The sequence below is a fragment of the Panthera onca genome (assembly GCF_046562875.1).
Source record: "Panthera onca isolate mPanOnc1 chromosome E1 unlocalized genomic scaffold, mPanOnc1 haplotype 2 h2.Chr16_ul_5, whole genome shotgun sequence".
Taxonomy (NCBI): Eukaryota; Metazoa; Chordata; class Mammalia; order Carnivora; family Felidae; genus Panthera; species Panthera onca.
Genome location: NW_027675819.1, coordinates 41,102 through 67,608, shown reverse-complemented (window position 1 = coordinate 67,608; position 26,507 = coordinate 41,102). Strand labels below are relative to the sequence as shown.

Below are 26,507 nucleotides of genomic sequence, written 5' to 3'. Positions count from 1 at the left end.
CAACCTGAACTGTAAAGCTTGTTAAACACACACACACACACACGCACGCACGCACGCACGCACGCACACATACACCTTGGCCATGATTCAGATATTCTGGGTTTTTAACAAATTCCTAGGTAGTTCTGATGTAAATCAGTCTGAGATCCAATGCTGTAAGTCCTACTGGACTACTTAGAGTTCCTTGGCTTCTCCATGAGCTTTGTTCTTCTGTACTTTGTACATACTGAACATTCCTTCCTAACTCCTTTCAGCCCCTTTCCCTGCACCTGCAATTCTTGGCTAGTTCCTACTCATATTTCAAAACTCAACTCCAACAGCATCTCCTCCAAACAGCCTCTCTGACTACCTTATCCAACCCTGTGTGGGTTAGGTACCTATTGTATACGTTCCCATAACACTCTGTTTACCTCTGTCGTGGTATTTAACAATTGGAATTCGCGTTGTTTGTCATCTTGACAGACTGTAAGCTCTTTTATCTTTATATACTTAGTGTCTAGCAAGCAACAGTGCTTAATAAACTTTCATTGAATGAATGAAATAGCTCACCTCTGAACTCTCATACAACTCACTATCATCACTTGTGGAGGAAAAAACTCAGTCCTCCTCCTGTGTTTCTTCTTTACTCTCACTCTACGGCCACGCTTACAGCACTCTGACACTAGATATGTGGGGGGTTTTCTCCCACCAAGCAATTCTCTGCAACACCAACTGAGTGTCATACAATTTAACGCAATTCTGACACTATCTACCTGGAGATGGCATCAGGTCTCACAGGTTAAGGGTTCAGTCCCATGAGACTGCTCCCCCTCCACTGCAGATGCCAATCACAAGTAGTAGGTCCCCAGGTTACCTACAACTTCTGTCCAACTTGGCTACAAATTGGAGGTTCCCATGACTTTCTCTCCCTTGGACTCAATTATTTCCTAAAATAGTTCACAGAACTCAGGGAAATACTTAACATTCATCAGTTTATTAAAGGATATGATAAAATATACAAATGAACAGCCAGATGAAGAGATACATAGGGTCTGGGAGGTCTGGGAGCATCCCAAGCACGGCAGCTCTGTCCCTGTGGAGTTGGGTCAGTTATCTTTCTGGTATGTAGATGTGTTCACCAACGTGGAAACTCCCCAAACCCCATACTATTAGGATTTTATGGAGACCTCCTCACATAGGCATAATCAATGATTCACTCCATTTCCAGACCCTCTCCGTTTTCTGAAGAATGCGGGTGGGGGATAGAGCTGAAAATTCCAAAGTTCCAATCATGGCTTATCCTTATGGTGACAAGTCCCCACCTAGAAACCAGAAGCCTTCCCAGAATCACCTATTAGAACAACAGATGCCCCTAGAGTTCTCATCACTTAGGGATTTGCCAGTGTTTTAGGAGCTCCGTGCCAGGAATGGGGTTGAAGGGCAAATATATATTTCTTATTATAAATCACAACACATCACATCACTATGTCCCTGGCTATTACTCAAGTACTGCCATATACCATTGTAAATTCACTAAACTTTTATCTCTTATATTGTTATATACCCTTTTGTTGTTTACAGCTTGCCTCACCAACTAGACTGAAAGCTTCCTATGAATATTTTATATTTACTCGATTATCTGACACATTACATGACCCCTTACATATCAAAGACACTCAGGATCAGGTCTGTCCCATAGTCATACAGGCCAGGCACTGCCTAACGCTGAAGGGTGCTGTTTACAAGCACCCATAAGTTGTGCTGTACAGCGGCTCCAGTCAATATGATTAATGAAACAATGCTTAAACCCATTTAATAATGGAATAAAGAAAATACTTTTAGGAACTGAATTTAAATGAATAAAAGAACCACATAATAATTGGCAAAATTTGAAAATTATACATTGTTTTCTCTGAAACCTCTTAGGATTCAATCAGTCTCCTCCCACAAATGTCTCCTGCAGAGGGGAGAAAGTCCTCCCTCAGTCTCTTCCTGGCTCAGAGCAGTTTCCCTTCAGCACAGCTTTCACAGAGAATGACCTTGCCTTCCCTGAAGATGCTAAAAACATACACACAGATACACTCTGATGGAATCAACACAGGATACTTCATGGGTCATAAAAAATCTTATTAATCTTATTCAAAGATTTTTCTGTCAAGATAAATCTATGATCTCAGTAGACACGCTCTCTTAGAGTACTTTTTCCATTAGGATAATAAAGAAAAAAATTATTGGGGAGTGATGAATGGAGGATAGGGAAGGGGAATGGAAAATTTGCTATCACTTTATTTGGAAAGTCAACGTAGTTATATATACCATCAACATCAAGCGTTTTCACTAACATCTGGTGTTCTTCAGGCTTTACAGAAACACTGAGGTCATCAAAAGCATCTTTCAAGTCACCAATCTGAATTCTGTTGCAGTTCATCAAGTTGACAGTTTGGAGGGCAGTACATAAACCTGAAAACACAGGGGGATTCTATAGGTCATATATTTCAATTAATATTATCATTATGATTCCAAAATTAATAAGCCAAACATCCCTTTATTCCAAGCATATTTCCCTGAGATGTTCAGTTATTTTTGTCTCAAACTAAAAAAACTAAGATGACTCAGTTTTGTTTTTGTTTTTTAACTTAACTGCCTTACCAATGAGTTACACAAATCATCATACACTCAAGGTATCAGCTTCTCAAAAGTTAAAATAGGCCATTGCATCTTTTAGGGAAATGTTTCATTGTATATGCATGAGACAGAATTTGGGGCTTACTTCTGTCTATATGAAATAGCCCAAATTTCAGAGTATAAAAATATTAGTCCTGAATTTTCTTCTGCTTATTTTGCTACTGCTTTCAGTTTTTGCATATTCTTCATAACTTTCACTCTATTATTAGAAGTCCGCCAAGGAGTGTGGGAGTATTAAGGTGCCCCATTCCCAGCTCTTATCTAAAACCTCTAGGGATTTTCCCTTCTAAATGGGGTCCTTAGGATTAGAGCCAAGCCTCTGTCTGCCTTTTCAATGACTCCCACAAATCATGGTACACTCAAGGTCACTGTTTGGATTATAATCTCTAGTTTATCTAAGAGAATATTTAAAAGGAGGCAAAGTACTGGTACTCAAAAGAATTGCAGGAAAGAGTTGTACTATTTAGTAAGACATTATTAGATAAGACATTTTCCAACAAATCCTAATTCATGAGTGCCTTATTTCTCCAATAAATCCCAGCAGGTTTTTTTTGTAGACATTACAAACTGATTCTAAAATCCACATGGCAGTGTAAAAGTCCTAGAATAGTCAAAACAACTTTTTTTTTTACATTTTTTTAATGTTTATTTTTGAGAGAGAGAGAGCGCGAGAGAGCGAGCGAGCAAGCAGGGGAGGGGCAGGGAGAGAGGGAGACACAGAATCCGAAGCAGGCTCCAGGCTCTGAGCTGTCAGCACAGAGCCTGACATGGGGCTCAAACCCACGAACCATGAGATCATGACCTGAGCTGAAGTCGGACGTTCAACTGACTGAACCACCCAGGTGCCCCAGTCAAAACAACTTTTTAAAAGTAGAACAAAGTTAGAGGGCCAATACTACCTGAATGGTTTCAATGTTTATTGCAAAGCAACAGGAGTCAGACAATGTGGTTTGTGTAAAAACTGACAAAGATTAATAGAACAGAAGAGAGAATCCAGGAAATAAATATATATGTATATTTATATGATTTGTTACAAAACTACAAAGGAATTTCCGTATAGAAAGTATAGAGAAAATACAATCTTTTCAACAGTGGTGCTGGAACAAATGAAGGTCCATATGCAAAAACAAAACAAAACAAAAAGGAACTCTGATCCATACTTTATTCCACATATAAAGATTAACTCAAAATAGATCACAGAGCTAAAATACAAAACCAGAGGTGCCAGGGTGGCTCAGTAAGTTAAGCATCCGACTTCAGCTCAGGTCATGATCTCCCCGTGAGTTTGAGCCCGCCTCAGGCTCTGTGCTGATAGCTCAGAGCCTGGAGTCTTGCTTTGGATTCTGTCGCCCTCTCTCTCTGCCCCTCCCCCACTTGTGCTTTCTCTCTCTCTCTCTCTCTCTCTCTCTCTCTCTCAAAAATAAATAAAAATATTAAAAAAATATTTTTTAATGCAAAACCAAAACCCATAATACTTTTAGAAGAAAATATAATAAAACATTTGTAACCTTGGGTGAGGCAAAGATTTCATACATGTGACACCAAAAGCACAATATATAAAAGAAAAAAAAAACTAATTAACTGGACTTCATCAAAATTAAAACTAATGCTCTTGACACTTAAGAAAATGAAGACACTCAGAGAAAAATGTGCTCAGTAGAAGACTCGGAGAAAATATTTGCTAAGTATATATCTCATAAAGGACATGTATCCAGAATACAAACAGAAATACAAAAAAACCCATCCAACTTTATTTTTTTTTATTTTTTTTTAACGTTTATTTATTTTTGAGACAGAGAGAGACAGAGCATGAACAGGGAAGGGTCAGAGAGAGAGAGGGAGACACAGAATCCGAAACAGGCTCCAGGTTCTGAGCTGTCAGCACAGAGCCTGACGCAGGGCTTGAACTCACGAACCGTGAGATCATGACCTGAGCCGAGTCGGACGCTTAACCGACTGAGCCACCCAAGCGCCCCAAAACCCATCCAACTTTTTAATTTTTTTTTAACGTTTATTTATTTTTGAGACAGAGAGAGACAGAGCATGAACGGGGGAGGGGCAGAGAGAGAGGGAGACACAGAACTGGAAGCAGGCTCCAGGCTCCGAGCCATCAGCCCAGAGCCCAACGCAGGGCTCGAACTCACGGACCGTGAGATCATGACCTGAGCTGAAGTCAGACGCTTAATTGACTGAGCCACCCAGGCGCCCCCCCATCCAACATTAAAAAAGATCTGTACAGACACTTTATAAAGATACACAGATGACAAATAAGCACATGAGAAGATGCTCAACATCATTAATCAGTGAGGAAACACAAATTAAAACCACAATGAGATACTACTACACACTTATTAGAATGATTAAAATTAAAAAGACTGACTCCACCAAGCACTCCCAAGGATATGGAGGAATTGGACCTCTTCATACACTGCTGGTGGAAATGTAAAATGGTGTGGCCACTCTGGAAACCAGTTGGCAGTTTCTTAAAAAGTGAAACATACACCTACCATGTGAACCAGCCAATCTTTGGTAACTACTCAAGAGAAAGGAAAGCATATATTCATACGATGAATATTGTTGTACACAACTGTTCATAACAGCTTTATTTATAAGAGCCCCAAACTGGAAATAGCCTAACGAGCCGCACCAGGTAAGTAGACAAACTTCAGTGTATCAGCAAAATGGAGTGCTATGCCAGTAATAAATGACAATGAACTGCTGATACATCCTACGTGGATGAATCTCAAAATAATTATGCTGAATGAAAGCATCTAGCAAAAAAGAATATACCCATTTTATAAAAGTCTGGTAAATGCCAATGGATCTATACTGGCAAAAAGCAGATCAGTCGTTGCCTACGGATGAGGAAGAGGATGGGAAAAAGGCAGGAGAGATTACAAAGGAGCATGAGGCAGTTTTGCAGGTCAGGGATGTGTTCATTACCTTGATTGTGATGACAGATTTATAGGTGTGTGCATATGTCAAACTGTGTACTTTTAATTATAAAAATATACAGCTTTTGAATATCATTTATAGCTCACAATACTGTTTAATAATAACAAAAGGCAATGGGAAATATGACCCACCTTCAAATTCAGGAGCTGGCTTATTTGTGTTCAAAGCCTCCAAAATTTGTTTGAGACTTACTTCACTATTTTCTAAAAAGTAAAGTATAAGGATTATAAAATGGCAAGGTGTCAATATTAATAATCATCATTAAAATAACCATGACAGGGAATGCTGTGTGTGTGTGTGGGGGGGTGGGGGGGGGGTGGGGGGGGGGAGGGGACAAATTTTGTTAATGTCTGAAAATTAGCCAGATAAAAACTAATCAATTTAAAATAATTTTACCACGAATCTATTCCCTTAAAACAAGAAAAAATTCTAACGGTATTATTTGTCTTAATTAAATATTGATGTATACATTTTACAAATGTGATGCCAGACAGAGGGTGACTCTTAAAAATATTTCCAAGAGTAAAAAAATATTAATTTTAATTTGTTCTCAGTATGCCTACATTCTCATTATGTTTCTAAGACCTAGTTTATCTAAAACATACATATATAAAACATATCCCAAGCACACAGTAAAACTAGGACTTCAACAGAGATTGTTCTTTTAAAAAGGACTCACCATCAATAGATGCTTGACCCAGAATTTCCTGGAACGTCTTGTTGCTTAATAGAATTCTAGCCTTCCGGAGTTGGGACCTCAGCTCATTTATAGGCATCTTATCATTTCTGATCTTATCAAGAGTTGTAATCTCTTTAAATAAATCTGTAAACATGTCAAGAATAGAGAAGTGATGAGGAAGTTGAGGCAAAGCCCTTTTTTAGACTTAACACCCTAACCTGCACAGAGTAGATGCATTACAAAAGGAATTCTGAGTTAGAGGGCTTTCAAAACATGTCAGTGGGCTCTGTTTTCAGAAGTCACTTAAACAATAAGCAAAATTTAACATACCCCTAGCCAGCTAAAAGTTGAGTTTCTGCAACATTTTGTAGAAGTTTGCTTTTATTTATTAACTATTTCTCCTCAAAGGTTTTTCTACTACATGCTCCAGTCTTTCATAGACTGTAAAGCATTTCAAGAACAGCTTGATAATAAATAGCTCTTAGAATGAAGTCAAATATCAAAAATAGAACCCAGCTAGTTGGCAAAAGGAAAACTGAAAAATATAAATCTGTTATACTCTGAAAAACAGTCACACCCTCTCCTAGGCATTAGAAAGCCTCTCTTTCTTGCTAGCCTACCTACTAGTATTACATGCAGTAAATCCTTTTTTTTTTTTTTTTTTGTACTTTTTTTTAACGTTTCACTATAGGTGAGAAAAAGAAGCATATGGAAATTATCGGAGGTGAGAGAAAATTGTATTAGATTCACCAGGGGAGAAAATGTGTACCTTATACTGGAGCATATACTGAGACAAACTATTTTGCTTTAAGAAAGCATATTCTAGGAATGTAATTCTAAATAATTCATTACAGTCAAAGCACAGATTAAATATGATAAGGAATAAGAAAGCAGATTATAACATCTTGATACAGCAAAGAAAACTTAAGGAATTAAAAATACAGGGGAAAACAAACTATATTTTAGAAAAAGAATACCATTGAATGATCTTAGAAATTTAATTTTCATTCTTTTACTATACTTACTATTGAATGGTGTTGATGGTTTAGGTGAATTAATGAAAACATCAATTACATCTTTTAAGATCTTTTTACTTTCTGCAAAGTTAAGAAATAAAATGGAATTTAAATAGATTTTAAGCTCATTAAAGCAGGGATCTGGTATTGTTTCAATTTCATTCAGCTTTCAAACTTCTGTGACCATAATGCATGGTAAGAAATACACTTAGATTATGAGCATGTGCGTGTGCGCGCACACACACACACACACGTACACACACACAAAAAGGGAATGCAAGGAAACACAATCTGGGAATTGCAAGGTACAGTTAGGATTCAGACCTCCCCATCCCCTGCCCCGAGGCAGGTCATAAGACACTCATGTGAGAGATGCCCTTGCTATACCCAGAGGGAGGGTGCATCCTTATCTCTGAAGACTGAGGGTTGGAGGGACACCAAGAGGAATCTGAACGAACAGACCTTACTAAGTTTCCCCTGGTTTACCACCCTCAGCTCATCTCATTTTGTCCTATCACAGTTTTCTACCACTTTCCACACTTCATCAAAGCTAACACCAAAACATTCAGCTTTAACAACTCCTTATGAATATTCCCCTTTCATGTAAAATTTATATTAACTTTGAATGCTTTTCTCTTGTTGATCTGTCTCTTGTTACAGAGCTCCAGCTGGGAACCTAGAAGGGCAGAAGGAAAAGATTGTTTTCCCACTCCTACAGAAGCCTGCTTCAGGGGTCATAGGCTGGTAGCCCACAGACTGAATATAGCTGAGAGTCAGTCATGTTCATTGTCCTAGGGAGTGGTGGGGTTTTCTTTCCATTTGAATTTAACTATCTTCATCTAGGACACATGCTCTCAAGTTACCTTACAGTCCACACCCCTTCCTTTTGTCTTACAGCCAACTCATTTTATTAATTTTGCATTACGTGCCTGGCTACCGCAGGCATTTGAGTTAGCGGACTCTGCAGAGCCTGATTCAAAAGTTACCCTTCTCTATTGAAGTCTATTGTAATTTATCTAAATGGCAAATATTGGAGCTATGGCACTATACCTTTTGAAGTGGCAGGATAATTTGACCCATCTTTCCTATTCGAAGCAGTTAGCTTGGCCTTAAATATTTCCTCACTCCTGAGATTTTTGTAGACTGAGAGTTTTGGTAGGGACTATGTTTGCAAAAACCTAGAATCATTGAAGAAAATATGCCAAATGCCTAAATAGAGAGGAAGAGTTTGTCTGGAGACAGAGACAGAAGGAAAGAGAGGGACAGGGAGGGGTTGAGAGACTAGAGGTTTGATGGGAAAGAGTGAGAATTACCCTGTGGGAGCTTCCCTTCACACAGATGCAGGATTACCACAGGCTCCAACAACAAAGCATCAGTAGAAACACAATGCAAGGAAGTTTTAAAAGCTCTTCCTCTGTCTCCCACATTATGGTGTGACTTTGGAATGGGAGAGGGTGCCAGTAATCAACCACCCTGCCCCCAGGGTCTGATTTAATTTAATTGAAAGAAAAAAATGATTTCAATTTCTGGTATTTAGTAGCCAGATATCTGGATCAGCCCTCCTACTAAAAACAACTAAAAATTCTAAATAAAATTATTGCTATAAAAAAAAAAATCTTGGGGCGCCTGGGTGGCTCAGTCGGTTAAGCATCCGACTCCAGCTCAGGTCATGATCTCACAGTCCGTGAGTTCGAGCCCCGCGTCGGGCTCTGTGCCGACAGCTTGGAGTCTGGAGCCTGTTTCAGATTCTGTGTCTCCCTCTCTCTTTCTGACCCTCCCCGACTCATGCTCTGTCTCTCTCTGTCTCAAAAATAAATGTTAAAAAAAAAAATTTTTAAAAAATCTTGAATTCATCAATGTGTTGCCAAGAAAGTAAGAAATTCCCAGACCAAACAACTGATGAAAGGCTGTAATCCAGAAACACGGCGACTGTTTTTACCCAAAGAGTGTTTGCCAAAGACAAAACAAAACAAAATTGGATGAATTTTAGTTTGTAGTTTCAAAGGCTCAGACAAAGCCTAAGTTCCTCCCAAAGTGGAGGGGAACGTGGGGTGGTTATCCTCAATTTACAAAAATGTTTCTCTAGATTTCAAGACCCAGAAAAAAATATCAAGAATAAGAAAACGTTCCTCCTTTGTAGATAATTTGACTTTTCTCTCTAGCTACCTTTAAGATTTTTCTTTCTCTTTGGTATGTCACAGTTTCATCATGATAACCCTATGTATGGATTTCCTTTCATCCTATGTGGGATTCACTGGAATTCTTGTATTGGTAGGTTTAGGTCTTTCTCATTCTGGAAAATTCTCAGCTATAGTTCTCCAAATATTTTCTCTGCAACCACTCTGTCTCTTCTCTCCTGTGTGGATATATATCACATCTTTTCATTCTTTCTTTTTCTAGCTTTACTGAGATATAACTGACATGTAACATTATATTAGTTGTAACTAATATATAACGTAATCAGATACACATATATATTTCAAACTGATTGCCACAATAAGTAGACCTCTTCATTCTGCCTTCCTTTTAGCTTCTTCTTCTTCTTTTTTTTAATGTTTATTTATTTGGGGGAGAGAGAGAGAGTAGGAGATGTGCAGAGAGGGAGACAGAGGATCTGAAGAGGGCTCCATGTTTACAGCAGTGAGCCCAATGCAGGGCTCTAACTCACAAACCACAAGATCATGACCTGAGCAGAAATCTGATACTCAATCAACTGAGCCACCCCAGCGCCACTAACCTCTTTCCTATATTCCAACTCTGTCTTTCTATGCTGCATTCTGTATAATTTCTTCAAACTCCTTTGCACTTCATATTTCTCTCTTCACCTATGTTTAATCTGCTAATATTGTTGTCTGCTAATTAATTTTAATTATATTTTTAATTTCTTTAAGTCCTGTTTCTTTCTTTTCAAATTTTAGTTTCCCTTACATGTTTTCAAATTTATCTTTTTTTAGAAGAGTACAGAAAGAGTGAAATTAAAAGAATAGAAAATACATATATATCCAAAAATATACTGTATTGCATATTCGCAGGTTGCTCAGAGAGTAAATCTTAAAATTTCTCAACATAAGAAAAAAACCCCTTTTTAACTATGCATGGTGACGTGTTAACTAGATCTATCGTTGTGATCATTTCATTCTATATGTGAAATATATATACAAAATGTCACAAAATCAATGGTAGAGAAGAAAATGATACAGATGAAAACATAAATTGAGGAAACAATAAACACGATAGAGAGGATCAGAAAGCCAGGAATTAGTTAAGAGTTATTAAAATTGACAAACCGCTAGCATAAATGACCTAAAAAGAAAAAAGATGGGGCGCCTGGGTGGCTCAGTAGTCAAGCGTCTGACTTCGGCTCAGGTCATAATCTCGTGGTCCATGAGTTTGAGCCCCGTGTCAGGCTCTGTGCTGACACCTTAGAGCCTGGAGCCTGCTTCAGACTCTGTGTTCCCTCTCTCTGACCCTCCTCCACTCTCTCTCCCTCAAAAATAAATAAAAACATTTTTAAAAATCTTTAAAAAAGAAGTATCTGATTTTATTTATTTTTTAAAATGTTTGAAACATCTTTTTAAACATTTTTAATGGTTATTTATTTATGTTTGGAGGAAGAGAGAGAGGGAGAGAACAGGGGAAGGGCAGAGAGCAGAGAGAGAGAGAATCCCAGGCAGGCTCCGTCCGTCAGTGCAGAGCACTGTGAGATCGTGATCTCAAACCGTGAGATCATGACCTGAGCCAAAATCATGAGTTGGACGCTTAACTGACTGAGCTACCCAGGCACCCCAAGAAGTATCTGATTTTAAAACCTGGATAAAAACAGTACTTGTTTCTACTAGTCTTCTCCAAATAAAGAAGAGTATCCACACACTTTCCAAAAGGGTTACAACAATTCTCAGTAACCAGTTTATAAACATAGCAGTCCCATAACAATCTTCCTAAACCTATGGTATTAGTATTCTTAAAAAAAAAAAAAAAAAAAAAATGAGCCAGCATGAACACGTATAGTCTAAACAGGAAAACTGAGAGGTAACTCAAGAACTCACCATCTGTTTCAGAGTTCAGTAACACCTCAGGTTTTTCTTCATTTAAAGGTTTCTCCAGGCCCTCCAACGCAGATAAAAGGTCTTTAACTTCAACTTTCCTATCAAAGACACTATTAACAACGTTACATGCATCTTCTATTCCTAAACAGAGACATGACAAAATACAAAGATATCTAGTTGGTCAGTCTATCCAGAGAAGCACATAACAACTTGATTTGGGTGAGATGTATTCATTTTCTAGAATACCCAGTCTTGAGAGATTTTGCCTCTCTGAAATATTCTCCAAACTGAAAGCTCTACAACATTTATAGGTTTACAATGCTTATATCAGAAAACAAGACACACTGAAATAGTTTACCTTACTAGTTCAACACAGGAAGGTAAACAAAACAACAAAATACCAAAATTATCTCTAAGAAAATAGTGCCATGATGGGGAAACAAAAGGGGGCACTTGGGTGGCTCAGTCAGTTAAGTGTCTGACTTTGGCTCAGGTCTTGATCTCACGGTTTGTGAGCTCGAGCCCCACATCAGGCTCTGTGCTGTCAGCGCAGAGCCAGCTTCAGATCTTCTGGCACTCTCTCTCTCTGCCCCTTCCCTACTCATGCTCGCTCACTCTCTCTCTCTCAAAAATAAATAAACAAACATTTAAAAAAAGGCAGCCCTTTCTGTCTTTATCTAAACATTTGGAAAGAATGACAGTGTTGTTGATGACATGCCAATAATTTGTTGCTTTACTAACTCAAGTGTTATTCATTTATATCTTTTAATCTCCCTTGTATCCAAGTTACAACTGTCTTCTTTATTATGTCCTCCCTATTTTTTCCCCTTCATCATACTTCCTAAAGAGTTCTTTATTAGTCTTTTGAAAGAACCAACTTTTGGTTATATGGATAAGTGCGTGTGTGTGTGTGTGTGTGTGTGTGTGTGTGTGTGTTCTATTTCACTAACTTCAACTTTCCACTTTGTTAGCTCCTGACTAGCACTTTTCAGGGGGATTGTACTGCTCTTTTGTTGTTTATGCTGCTGGTTAGCTCTGTAAACTGAACGTTTAAGATAAATTGTTCTGGAGGCGCCTGGGTGTCTCAGTCGGTTAAGCGTCCCACTCTTCATTTTGGCCCAGGTCATGATCATGTCAGCTGCGCTGACAGCAAGGAGCCTGCTTGGGATTCTGTCCTTCTCTCTCTCTGCTCTTCCCCCCCGTCATATGCACTCTCTCTCCAAAAATAAATAAACTTAAAAAAAGATAAATTATTTTTGATATTTCTTGTTTTCTAATAAAAGCATTTAATGCTATAAAATATCCTGTAAGATTGTTTTGGTCACACTCTACACGATTTGATACATAGTGCTTTCACTGTCATCATTTCTAAAATCTTTCAGGTTTCTTTTATTCTTCCACCAAGGAATTACTTACAAGGCAATTTGTTTTTCATCTTAAAAGCAACACTTTTCCTTTCTTTCACAAATAATTTTAATGTCACAACATCATGGTCAGACTATGTGGTCTGAATGACTTCTGATTTTCAGAATTCACTGAAATTTTTATTTGTGGCTTAAATACATCATCTATTTTTGTGGATATTCCATAAGTATTTGAAAAGAATGTGTATGTTTTTAGCATACAGAGTACTCTAATCTGTTTCTGAAGTCAACTTTGTTAATATTGTCACTTCAATCTCAATCTCTTTCTCAATTTCTTTCAATCCGTCTATTTCAATCTTATCTATTTAGAATTCAGTGTTTACCTGGAAATAGATATAAATATGGTTGTGTTTTATGGGCATTAGTAGAAATCCAACTTATATAAAGCATTCTTTGTTATACACGTATTCCATTTTTTCCTTTCTTCATGGAACCGTATTATTACTGAGGTCTCTCTCTGGTGCAAATGTAAATCTAGTTTACTGTTATGACGTGTATGTATGGACCATATTTTATTCAACCATTTCCCAAATCATGGACTCATAGATTGTTTTCATTTCTTCCCTCCCATAATGTTGCAGGGAGCATCCCTGTACATGTCTCTACAAGAAACTTCTCTGGGCTATTTATCTGAGAATAGAATTATTGGATCATAAGAAATATGCATACTGAATTTGACAAGTACTGCTAGATTGCAATCTGGAATGCTGTACCATTTTACCTACTCACTAGCAATTTGTGAGTATTGCCAACTCTCTTCATACACATATTTAGCTATGTGGGTTTCTCCTCCTGTATACTAAGTCTTATATCCTTACTTATTTTTCCAATTGATTTCTTTCTTTCTACTGTTGATTTGCAGAATTCCCTTATATTTGAGATATTAATTTTTTGTTAGTTATCTTGTAATTATCTTCTTCCAGTCTGTTACATGTTTTAGAGTCCTTCATTTACCAGAAATCCTTAATTTTGATGTGATCAAATCCTTTTTTACCCCATGGTTGTGCTTTTGGGGAGTAACATCTTTAAGAAGGCATCCATAACCACAAGGCACAATAGTTTTTCTTGCATTTTCTTCCAACAGCTTTATAGTTTAATCTTTGAGATCCATTTTAACATTCATTTGATTCTTTGAAGGTTATTTTTGTATATGGTATGACATAGGGATTCTACTTCATTTTCTCTGCATTGTAAGGCAATTTTCTCAAATCAGAAGCTAAATAATACATCTTTTCCCCCACTAACTGATGATGTCATTTCTATCACATTCCGAGTTCCCATTAATAGAAGTCTCTACTGGGTTCCATATTGTGATGCACTGGTCTATTTTCACAGGTCTATATTAAAACAGCATTATGCTATGTACTAACATGTGACAAAGCAAGATCTTTATCTTTTTTTTTCCCAAAAGGGTCTTAGCTATTCATAGATCTATAATCTTCTATAATGAATATAGCATTAATTTGTCAAGGTTCCCACCAAACTTATCCTGAGATAGTGAGTGGAACTGCATTCCAAGTACAGATTATTTAGAGAGAATCCACTTATTTCAATACTTCTTTTAAAACCCCAGTTTTAGGACTACAGTTCTCAATCTCAATGTCTGTGGTCCAAGGCTGTTTTAGTGTCCCCATGATAGAACTGTGCTGAAATTTCAAAACAAACCGAAAAAAGTTAAGCATTTAGCCAATGTTTTTCACAAGGAGATAGAGAGCAAATGTAAAAAAATATATATATGAAGAAATAAACAAGAAAGATAAGAATACAGAGGGGAAAAGTCATTAGATGTGATTTAAAAAAGCAAACCTGTTACTTTGATTATAAGATGGATAACCCCATCAGCATTAGTGAGGACAAAAGAAAGAATATAGCAATAAAACACATGACAAGGAAGAAAGAGAGACAACAGAAATTTTTTTAAATAATTCAAGAATATTACAGTATGGAAAATATGCATCTATGTGTGAAAACCTAGAGTTTACAACATGAACTGAGTTTAAATGAGAAAATGCATAAAAGGGGGGTTTGGTAGAGTATATATAAAGTCTATATACACACATACCTATACATACACCAACCCCCAAAAATGAAGTTTCTGTTCATATGCATTTTGAATTTCATACTTACTGTGGCACTCGATAAATTCATCACTGTTGTTCAATTCTCTGATGAAATCCTTAAAACTCACCACTTCATCTTTTTTTAAAAAAGAAAAAAAGAAAGAATTTAGGTATTATTGTAAAAAGGACCATTTGATGTTATAACACCAGAGCTATAAACACAAAAATAATGGAGAGGACTGGTAATCCTATTGTGACACATGTGATATGCAGAATAGACCTAAAATAAAGCTGTCAGAGATGCACTTTGAACATCAATTCCTCTGATAAAAACCCGTAAATTGATAGACAAGAAACAACTTTTAATTTCTCTTTTAAAAGATATATGGCAGTATATTTCCTTTGGCATTTAGAGTGAAACTTCTGAAATATGCAAAATTTGTTATTTTAAACTGAAATAATTACTCACCGTTAGGATTAGTGTTATCCAAAGTCTCCTTTATTTTATCATCTGTTAGATAGATTCCAATGGCATTTAAATTTTGCTGAAGTACAGGAATGTCTTTAAGTTCATTTTTGTAAATGTTGATGTTGTAAAATTGATTTTTATTTCCTGGGAAGAGATAATCACCTTCAGTTAGAAAGGAATTTTCATGTTTCTCCTTTATATTTTAATTTTTTTTAATGTTTATTTATTTTTGACAGAGAGAGAGAGAAAGACAGAGCATGAGCTGGAGAGGGGCAGAGACAGAGGGAGACACAGAATCTGAAGCAGGCTCCAGGCTCTGAGCTGTCAGCACAGAGCCTGACACGGGGCTCGAACTCACAGACCGCGAGATCATGACCTGAGTTGAAGTCAGACGCTCAACCGACTGAGCCACCCAGACACCCGTCTCCTTTATATTTAAAAAAAAGTGGGGAAAAAAATCTCCCAAGATATAAAATTATACTTAAGAGAAAAGGCAGTATTTGTATTTATTTATGTACCTACAATAATTTAAAATAGGTGACAATAGGTACACAGAAATGTATAAATATAAGTAAGGAAACTGGGGGAAAGAAACAGAAGAGCAGCAAAAATAAGACAAAAGAGAGCAACAGACAAACTACATTTCATAAGGTCATATACATTAAATTTTGCAACAATATCAAATGTGCATGCATCTAACAAGAGCCTTCCAAATATAGCAAAAACTTGCAGAATTAAAGGGAGGAATGCATGAACCCATAATCAGAACTGCAGATTTGAAAATCTTGCACTTAGTAATTAATAGAACAACTAGAATAAACATCAGGAAGAATTAAGGGCGCCTGGGTGGCTCAGTCAGTTAAGTGTCTGACTTTGGCTTAGGTCACGATCTCACAGTTCATGAGTTAGAGCCCTGTGTTGGGCTCTGTGCTGACAGCTCAGAGCCTGGAGCCTGCTTTGGATTCTGTGTTTCCCTCTCTCTCTGCCCTTCCCCTGCTCGTTCTCTCTCTCTCTCTCTCTCTCTCTCTCTCTCTCTCTCTCTCCCTCCCTCCCTCCCTCTCTCTCTCAAAAATAAATATTAAAACAAAAAAAATTTTAATGTTTAAAAAGAATCAGAAATTAGAATATCCAACAAAAACTAGCAAACAATCTAACCAAATGATATTTATAGAACACTACCCAACAACTACAGAATATACATTCTTTCAAGTGCACATGGAATATTCACCTAGGTAGACCACATGCTAGTCTTTGAACCAAATCTTAATGAATTTAAAAGAATTTAAATTGTACGAAATAAATTCTCTGACCAAGGTGTATTACATTAGAAATCAGTAACAAGATCCCTAGCACATGTCCAAATATTTGGAAATTAAATAATATAGTTCTTTAATTTTTTTAATGTTGATTTATTTTTGAGAGACAGAGAGAGGCAGAGCGTGGGTGGGAGAGGGGCAGACAGAGAGGGAGACACAGAATCCGAAGCAGCTCCAGGCTCTGAGCTGTCAGCACAGAGCCCGACACGAGGCTCCGACCCAGGAACCATGAGATCATGACCTGAGCCGAAGTTGGACACTTAACCAACTGAGCCACCCAGGTGCCCCTAAATAGTACATTTCTAAATAACTCATGTTTCAAATGAGATATCACAAGGTAAATTAGAAAATATTTTAAATAAGTGATTATCAAATCACAACATATAAAATTTTGTGAGATGCTGTGAAAGTGCTCAGAGGGAAATTTGTAGTTTTAAATGCTGGAAAGGTATAAAATCAGTAGTACAAAAAGTAGTGGTATGAAATTCTTTTTTCTTAATGTTTATTTTTGAAAGAGAGAGAGCGCGCCTGCGAGCATGAGTAGGGGAGGGGCAGAGAGAGATGGAGACACAGAATCCAAGGCAGACTCCAGGCTGGCACGGGGCTTGAACTCACGAGCCGTGAGATCATGACCTGAGCCAAAGTCGGACGCCTAACCGACTAAGTCATGCAGGCACCCCTGAAACTCCTTTTTAAAAAATTCTTTTTTAGAATATAATATATTGTATAATATATTGTATAATACTCTACTGTACATAGAAACTAAAGTTTATTCAACTAACCTCCAATGTTTACACATTAAGTATTTTCATTCTTTTGCCATCTCAAATAATTCTGTAATGAATAATCTTATGTATCTATATTTTCACATTGTTGGAAGGTATCTTCAGGGAAAATTCCTAGAAGCAGGATTGCTGGGTCCAAAGGTAAAGGCATATGTAGTTTTGTTAGACATTGCCAAATTCCCTCCATTAGACTGGTAGCATGTTAAACGCCCACCAGCTATAGGTAAACGTCTTTTTCTCTACAACCTAACAGTTGTGAAGGTTTTCAATTTTTGCCAATCTAATGGGTGAGAAATTGTATGTCCATTTCAATTTGCATATTTCTTATTATGAGTAAAATCAAACATCTCTTAATATGTTCATAAGCCATTTAAGATCTTTTTTATGATTTATATATCCATGACTTTTGCCCATTTTTCTATTTTTCTTCTGTGATATACATTATAGTTTCTACCATATTGTTATTTGTTCTTTGACTTTACCTATGATATTGTATTAATAGATAAAATTGTTTTTTTTTTAAATTTTTTCCAAGATGGATGTCAGAGAGCTTACTGCCTATGTTTTTTCCTAGATTTTTTTTAAACGTTAAAAAAATTTTTTTAACATTTTTCATTTGTTTTTGTGAGACAGAGAGAGAGAGAGAGAGAGAGAGAGCGAGCATGAGCCGGGGAGGGGAGGAGAGAGAGGGAGACACAGAATCCGAAGCAGGCTCCAGGCTCCGAGCTGTCAGCACAGAGCCCGACGCCCACAGACCGCGAGATCATGACCTGAGCCAAGCCAGACACTTACCTGAGTCACCCAGGCGCTCCTCTTCCAGGAGTTTTATGGTTTCAGGTCTTACAAGAGCAAGTATTTAATCATAGTCTAAGATAGGAATCCAGTTTCATTCTTTTGCATGTGGTTGTCTAGTTTTCCCAACACCACTTATTGAAGAATCTGTCCTTTCCCCACTATATATTCTTGCCTCGTTTGTCATAAATGAATTGACCGTATATGCAAGGGTTTATTTCTGAGCTCTCTGTTCTGTTCCACTGATGTCTGTTTTTATGCCAATACCATAGAGTTTTGATTACTATACTTTTGTAATAAAGTTTGGAATCAGAAAGTATGATGGCTCCAGCTTTGTTCTTTCTCAAGATTGCTTTGGCTATCAGGGTTTTCTATGGCTCCATACAAATTTTAGGATTGTTTGTTCTAGGTGTGAAAAATGCCATTGGAATTTTGATAGGGATTGCATTGAGCCCGTATATCGCTTTGGGTAGTATGGACATTTTAACATTATTAATTCTTTGACTCCACAAGCATGGAATATCTTTCCATTCATTTGCATCATCTTCAATTTCTTTCTTCAATGTCTTATAGTTTTCAGTGTACAGGTCTTTCACCTCCTTGGTTAAATTTATTCTTAGGTATTTTATTCTTTTCAATGCAATTGTAATGGGATAGTTTTCTTAATTTCTTTCTGATAGTTTATTAGCAAATAGAAATGCAACTGGTTTTTCTATTTGATTTCATATGGTGCAACTTTACTGAATTTGTTTATTAGTTCTAACAGTTTTTTTTTAATAGGGCCTTTAGGGTTTTCTACATATAATATTGTGTTATCTGCAAATAGTAACAGTTTTATTTCTTTCTTTCCAATTTGGATGACTTTGTTTCCTTTTCTTGCCTAATTGTTCTCGGTAGGACTTCCAATACTATGAACACAAGTTGAGTAAAAGTAGTGAGAAAAATTACGGCATAGGGAATATAGTCAATAACACTGTAATAACATTTTATTGTGACAGATGATAACTACACTTATCATGGTGAGACGTGAGCAATACATAGAATTATTGAATCACTATGTTGTATGCCTGAAACTAATATAACATTTTATGTAAACTATATTTTAGTAAACAAAACAAAACAAAAAAACTGGCAAGAATAGGCATCCTTGTCTTGTTCCTGATCTTAGAAGAAAAGCTTTCAGTTTTTCCCCATTGAGCATATATGTGGCCTTTCGTATATGGCCTTCATTAAGCTGAGGTATGTTTCTTCTGTACACACTTTGTTGAGAGGTTTTTTTTAATCATAAATGGATGTTATCTATCATAAATTGATGTTTGGCAGTTTCTATCAATTTAAATATATATCCCAGCAATCCCATTTCTAGGTATTCAACTAGGAGAAATGAAAATATATGTCCACACAAATACCTGTACATAAATATTTATAGCAGCTTCACTCATAATCACCAAAACCCAGGAAACTTCAATAGTTTATCAATTGGTAAATATACAAACATTACATTCATGTAATGGAATAATACTCATCAATAAAAATAAACACACTGCATGCAAAAAGTTGATGAATGTAAAGTATAATATGCTATGTGAAAGAAGCCAGACTCAAATGAGCTTCATATGTTATGATTCCATTTACATGACAACCTAGAAAAGGCAAAACTTTAGAGTCAAAGAATAGATCAGGGGTCACCAGGAATGAGGGTTAGCGAAATGGATGGACTACAAAAGGACACAAAGAAACTTCTGTGGTGATACAGTCTATGTGCTGTTTAGTAATGGTTACATGACATTATTTTTAAGAATTCAAAAAACAATATACCTAAAAAAAGGTGAATTTTACTACACGCAAGTTATACTGCAATAAATATAAATTTGCTCCTCAAAAATATAGTCAAGAGAGTAGTTGAGAATACATAAAAACAGAAAAGATAGGTATAAAATCCACTTTGCTAGGTTGGTCAAAAGTTTTAAAGTTGTCTTCTTTTTATTTTTCAAATTTTTATTCAAATTCTAGTTAGTCAACATATAGTGTACTATTGGTTTCAGTAGAATTTAGTGATTCATCACTTACATATGACACCCAGTGTTCAACGTAACAAATGCCCTCAATACCCATCATCCTTTTAGCCCATCCCCCGCCCACCTCCTTCCACCAACCCTCAGTTTGTTCACTATAGTTAAGACTCTTCATATGGTTTGCTTCTCTCTTTCCCCCACCTTCCCCTATGTTCATTTGTTTTGTTTCTTAAATTCCACATGTGTGAAATCATAGGTATTTGTCTTTCTCTGCCTGACTTATCTCACTTAGCATAATCCAGTCTGGTTCCATCCACATTGTTGCAAATGGCAAGATTTCATTCTTTTGATGGCTGAGTAATATTCCATTACATATACATATACATACACCATAACTTCTTTATTCATTCATCAATCCATGGACATTTGGGTTTTTCCCATAATTTGGCAATTGTTGACAATGCTGCTATAAACATCAGGGTGCATGTGGCCCTTCAAATTAGTATTTGTATACCTTTTGTGTAAATACCTAGTAGTGAAATTGCTGGGTCATAGGGTAGTTCCATTTTTAACTTTTTGAGGAAACTCCATATTGTCTTCCACAGTGGCTGCACCAATTTGCATTCTAAAAATTATTTTCTCATTGTTTATAATATTCTAATAAATTCAGGTCAGATATACCTAGTGAATAATCTCAGAGAACAGTATATAATCTAATATTTTTCTAGCACTATCAAAGTAAAACCACCCATAACTTTGAGTTTGGGGTAAATTTAGCAGTCTTTGCCATATAATTCAAACACAAGTTATATAAACTAATACTGTATTGTTTTATCTTTAAAAAAATTTAATGTTTGTTTATTTTTGAGAAAGAGAGAGACAGGGAAACCGAGAGCGAGTGGGGGAGGAGCAGTGAGGGAGGGAGACACAGAATCCGAAGCAGCCTCCAGGCTCTGAGCTGTCAGCACAGACCCTGATGGGGGGCTCCAACTCACAGACCACAAGATCATGACCTGAGCCGAAGTCTGACGCTTAAACAACTGAGCCACCAAGGTGCCCCTATATTGTTTTATCTTTATATTGTTTCTTACTTACCTGTGCTTTATCTAATCCTGTGTGTTTTTTAAAAGATGTTTTAAAAAACATCTTTTTTTTGAAAACATCTTTGTTTGTTTGTTTGTTTACTATTTTAGGGAGAGAGAGAGCACAAGCTGGGGAGAAGGATGAAGGGAGAGAGGAAATCTTAAGCAGGCTTCATACTCAGCGCGAATGGATGCAGGTTGAGCCCATGACCCTGGAATCATGACCTGAGCCGAAGTCAAGAGTCAGTTGCTCAACCAACTGAGTGACACAGACGCCCCAATCCTGTGTTGTTTTAACATGAAAACCACTGCCTGTCCTTCCACACAGAGCCAGTAGATACATATTAAGTGGAACTCACCTGAGGCTTTAGGCATGTTCAATGTATCACAGAACTTAATAAAAAAATTCTTCAAAGGTAATCTTGCCATTTTCTGTAATGCAAAGTAAAATGTAGATGAAGGAATTACTGCTTCTGAATTAATCTGTCAGCAGTTAATAGTCAAGTTATAACAAAGGTGAAAAGCCCGGGGGTCAGCCTGTACTGTTCCTTCTTCCTTAACTTCTGCATACATATGATTATCAATTTCTATTCAATTATTTCCAAATACTGCTTGAATATATCACTATATTAGTTAATGCCTATGCTATTACAATAGCATTGCTAAAAATCTATCGCATCAGTCTCATTTCTCTCCATTTATTTTAAACAATGCAGCAAGAGAGGTCTTTCTCTTTAAAAAAAAAATCTGGTTACTCCTCTGAATAAAACCCTTCAGTAGCTCCTACTTGTCCAAAAACTACAAAAGCAAAACAAAACAAACACACGGTGGGCAGGCAAAGAGGCTATAGGCCAATATTCCTTACAAATGTGTTAACATCTAAGTGAAATTCTAGAAAATAGGGTTTAGCAGTATAAGCAGAAACTAAAGTTCTAGATACCTTTAGGACATGCATTTTCACTGAGGGTGATAGGCTTTCAGGAAGGAAAACAGGTTCTTGGAGGGGAAAAAATCTTAGCCATTACAATGGTTTGTGGCCACAGTACATAAGCAAATATTTATTTTTGGCATTAAACATTCATAGCGTGTGGGATGGTGAAAAAGACAAAAATGTCTAAAAAGTCTCCTTAGGGGAGTGATATTTTTTTTTAAAGGTTAAGAAACACCACTTTTAGGATAATGGTAACCACCTAAATTTACTCTGGAGAAATCTAAGAAAAAGGCTTAGAAATCCATAGGACCAAAGATGGCATCTTGATGTGGAACTCAGTGCACAGAATTTGGTGGTGAAGGAAAAGAAAGAAGCAGTTAAAGATGAAGTCCCTACTAAACAGTATCAAAATGTCAGAAGGCTCACTACCCCCACCTCCCACCCTCTGCCCCAAAGGTGCCATTAAAGTAAACGGACTTCATTTACTTCAGTAGAAACTGAAGACAGAGCTCCACACTGAATGTGCCACCCAACACCCTCAACTCTTTCAACAAATCAGGATAGAAATGGACAAAGGAAGATTTGAGATGGGAGCCAACAACTCAGAAAATAGACTGTGTAGAAAGACCAAGTCAGCTCCAAAATAAAGACTCAAGTAAAGTAAAGGTACACAAGGTAGAATGGATATGACAAACTATAGTAAGGGACATAAAGGATAGACATGAAAAGAACCAAAAGGAAAAAAAAAAAAAAAAAAAAGGAGGGGGAGAGAGAAAAGGAAGAAAAAAAAAAAAACCCAATGCAAAAAAAAAAAAAAAAAAAAAAAAAAAGTAGAAAAGTTTACAGCAGAAGTGACAGAGCCCAGAAATAAACCCCACATATGCTCAACTAATATTTGACGAGGCAGCCAAGAACATTCAATGGAGAAAGGATGGTCTCTTCAACAAATGGTGTTGGGAAACTGAATAACCACTTGGGATACTCCCCAAAATTACCTCAAAATGAATTAAAGATTTAATTGTAAGATCTGATACTGTAAAGAAAACATAAGGAAACAGCTTTCAGACATTGGTCTTGGCAATGATTTTTTGGACATGACACCAAAAGCACAAACAACAAAAGCAGAAATCAACAAGTAGAACTAGATGCCATTTAAGATTTTTCTTTTTTTTAATGTTTATTTATTTGTGAGAGAGAAAGACACAGAGCATGAGCAGGGAGGGGCAGAGAGAGAGGGAGACACAGAAACTGAAGCAAGCTCCAAGCTGTCAGCACAGAGCCCGACATGGTGCTTGAACTCAAGAATCATGAGATCAAGACCTGATGTCGAAAGCTTAACTGGCTGTAGTCGGACGCTTAACCGACTGAGCCACCCAGGCACCCCAGAACTACATTCAACTTAAAAACTTTTGTACAGCAAAAGAAACAATCGGCAAAATGAAAAGGCAACCTACAGAATGAGAGAAAATATTTGCAAACCATATATCTGATAAAGGATTATTATCCAAAATATATAACAAAGAATTCACACAGCTCAATAACAAACAAGCAAATGAACTATTTTAAAAATGGGCAGAGCAATAGAATAGGCATTTTCCCAAAGAAGACATCCAAATGACCAACAGGTGCATGAAAAGGTGTTCAACATCACTAACCATCAGGGAAATGCAAATCATAACCACAATGAGATATTGCTCAAACCCGTTAGAATGGCTATCATCAAGAAGACCGGAGATAAGGATTTGTGATGATGTGGAGAATGGGAACCCTCATACACTGTTGGTGGCAATGCAGATTGGTGCAGCCACTATGGACAATAGTATAGAAATTCCCCTCAAAATTAAAAATAGAACTACGATATGAACCATCAATTCCCCTTACAAGTGTATATTCAAAGGAAACGAAAACAGGATCTTGAAGACATACTCCTGTGTCTATTTCAGCATTATTCACAATAGCTAAAATATGGAAACAATCTAAGTGCTCATCAACAGATGAATAAACAGAGGTAGTGTGAAAATAGACAACAGAGTATTTTTCAGCCATGAGAAAGAGAGAAATCCTGTCATTTGCGACAAGATGGTAGGATCTTGAAGTCCTTATGCTTAGAGGAGATAAGCCAAAGACAAATGTTGTATATATCGCTAATATGTGGAATCTAAAAAAGCCGATCTCACAGAAAGAGAGCAGAATGGTGGTTACCAAGGACTTAGGGGGTGGGGTGATTGGGGAGATACTGTTAAAAAGTACAAATTTGCAGTTAAAATGAATAAATTCTGGAAATCTAATGCTGTGCTGATCTAATACTGTATTACATAATTGAAAGTTGCTAAGAGACTAGATCTTAAATGTTCTCACCACAAAAAAAGAAATTGTGATAATTACGTGATGTGATAGAGGTGTTAGATAACATTACAGTGATAATTATATTGCAATATATAAATGTATCAAATCAACACATTGGACACTCTAAACTTACATAATGTTATTATATGCCCATTATATCTCAATTTTACAAAAAGGAAAAGAAAAACTCTGTGGAGGTGGAGTGGGGGGAAAAAAAGCTCTAAGTCACTAATATTGAGGATGAAAATGAAGGTATCATTACAGATGAAGCAGAAATCAAAAAAGATAAAAAGCAGATGTCAAGGACAACTTTATCCAATACATTTGAAAAGTCAGATGAAATGGACAAATTCCTATAAAGACACAGCCTGCCAAAATTGACAGGAAAATAGAATATTTTCTTGGTAATACCATACAATTTCAGAAATTAAATCAATAATCCAGAATTTTTCCATAAATAAAACTCTAGGCCCATAAGGCTTCACCTGTGAGTTCTGCTTAACATTTGAGGAAGAAAAAAATCTCTTACAGAGAATAGGAAAGTAAAGAATATTCCCCAACTCTTTTGAAAACGTAACAAAAATGATATTCAACAATACCAGTCATTAAAATAACGCAGTTATTTTGTACATTTATAAACATCTGCTTCCTTGAGCCAATGCCGCAGGCAACACCCCCTGAGGTATTCCTGGATATCAGCATAGTTTACCTTCCAAAGGGTTAACACGTGGCGAAGGGCCTCACGGACTCTGTTGTACTCTGTGCATGGCATTCTGACTGAATACTGCCCGTGCCAGTCAGTTCACAAAGTGACCTCATCTCCCAAGTACCACCACCCACAGGGATAAAGTAGGCCCAGACTCACCCATCTGTTCAGTTTCACAGAGCTCAGGCTTGGCACACTATGGTGGCACTGGTGCTCACCAGTCATCTCACTGCAGCGCCCCCCCCCCCCCCCAGGGTGCCCTCCATTGCTGTATATCCCATCCATACATCTCCCATCCCCACTGGTAGATGATGGCCTTTACAACTAGATGCATTCAGACTACTAACCATGTTCAGGTCCATGTCTTAATACTTCATCAAGTAAAACATTAGCTGCATGAAAGTCATTGTTCATCAATAATGCCTTGAGGCTAGAGACATCAATTAGATCATTCTGGAGAATTTGAATAGTAATGAAGAGTAGCTGTGTCACTGAGAAAAAAAAAAAAAGAGCAAAAACGTGCTTCAACAGCAGAAATAAGAGTACATTGTTCACTTTCACTTAATGGGCTTGAGTTGCATAAAAGAACTTTACATGAAATTACTAGTAGTTTTAAAAACCATTGTGTAGGGGCGCCTGGGTGGCGCAGTCGGTTAAGCGTCCGACTTCAGCCAGGTCACGATCTCGCGGTCCGTGAGTTCGAGCCCCGCGTCAGGCTCTGGGCTGATGGCTCGGAGCCTGGAGCCTGTTTCTGATTCTGTGTCTCCCTCTCTCTCTGCCCCTCCCCCGTTCATGCTCTGTCTCTCTCTGTCCCAAAAATAAATAAAAAATGTTGAAAAAAAAAAAAAAAAAAAAACCATTGTGTATTGTAACAGCTAGCAGTTACTGAACACTAAGTGCTGGAGACTCTTCTGAGTACTTCTACTTTACCTACTTAAGTCTATTATTACCTATAATAATTCCAAGATAGGCATTATTATCCCCATTTTTCAGATGAAGGAATTGAGGTTAGTGAGATTTAAAAAAAAAATTTAATGTTTATTTATTTTTGAGAGAGACAGACAGACAGACAGACCACGAGCGGGGAAGGGTCAGAGAGAGACAAAGATGCAGAATCTGAAGCAGGCTCCGGGTTCGGAGCTGTCAGCACAGACTCCAACGTGGGGCTCAAACTCACTAACCGCGAAATCATGACCTGAGCTGAAGTTGGGCGCTTAACCA

General features: G+C 37.1%; 1 protein-coding gene across 1 annotated transcript; it reads right to left on the bottom strand.

The window, feature by feature from the left end:
- Positions 1 to 1,301: 1,301 nt before the first annotated feature.
- LOC145715171 (EF-hand calcium-binding domain-containing protein 13-like) lies at positions 1,302 to 25,766 on the bottom strand. The gene is made up of 10 exons (XM_081794830.1): positions 25,634 to 25,766; positions 21,663 to 21,735; positions 15,314 to 15,457; positions 14,912 to 14,980; positions 11,361 to 11,501; positions 7,324 to 7,395; positions 6,299 to 6,442; positions 5,751 to 5,822; positions 2,296 to 2,439; positions 1,302 to 1,330 (listed from the first exon to the last, which is right to left on the bottom strand). The coding sequence occupies exons 1-10, from the start codon at positions 25,646 to 25,648 to the stop codon at positions 1,302 to 1,304; spliced, it is 903 nt and encodes a 300-aa protein (XP_081650956.1). The 5' UTR covers positions 25,649 to 25,766.
- Positions 25,767 to 26,507: the final 741 nt, after the last annotated feature.

Coding starts and splice junctions, on each gene's coding strand:
- LOC145715171 (XM_081794830.1), bottom strand. Junction 15,458..21,662: donor GAACATGCCTAAAGCCTCAG/GTGAGTTCCACT, acceptor ATCTCTTCCCAG/GAAATAAAAATCAATTTTAC. Junction 1,331..2,295: donor GAAAACGCTTGATGTTGATG/GTATATATAACT, acceptor TTGTTCTAATAG/GTGATTCTGGGAAGGCTTCT.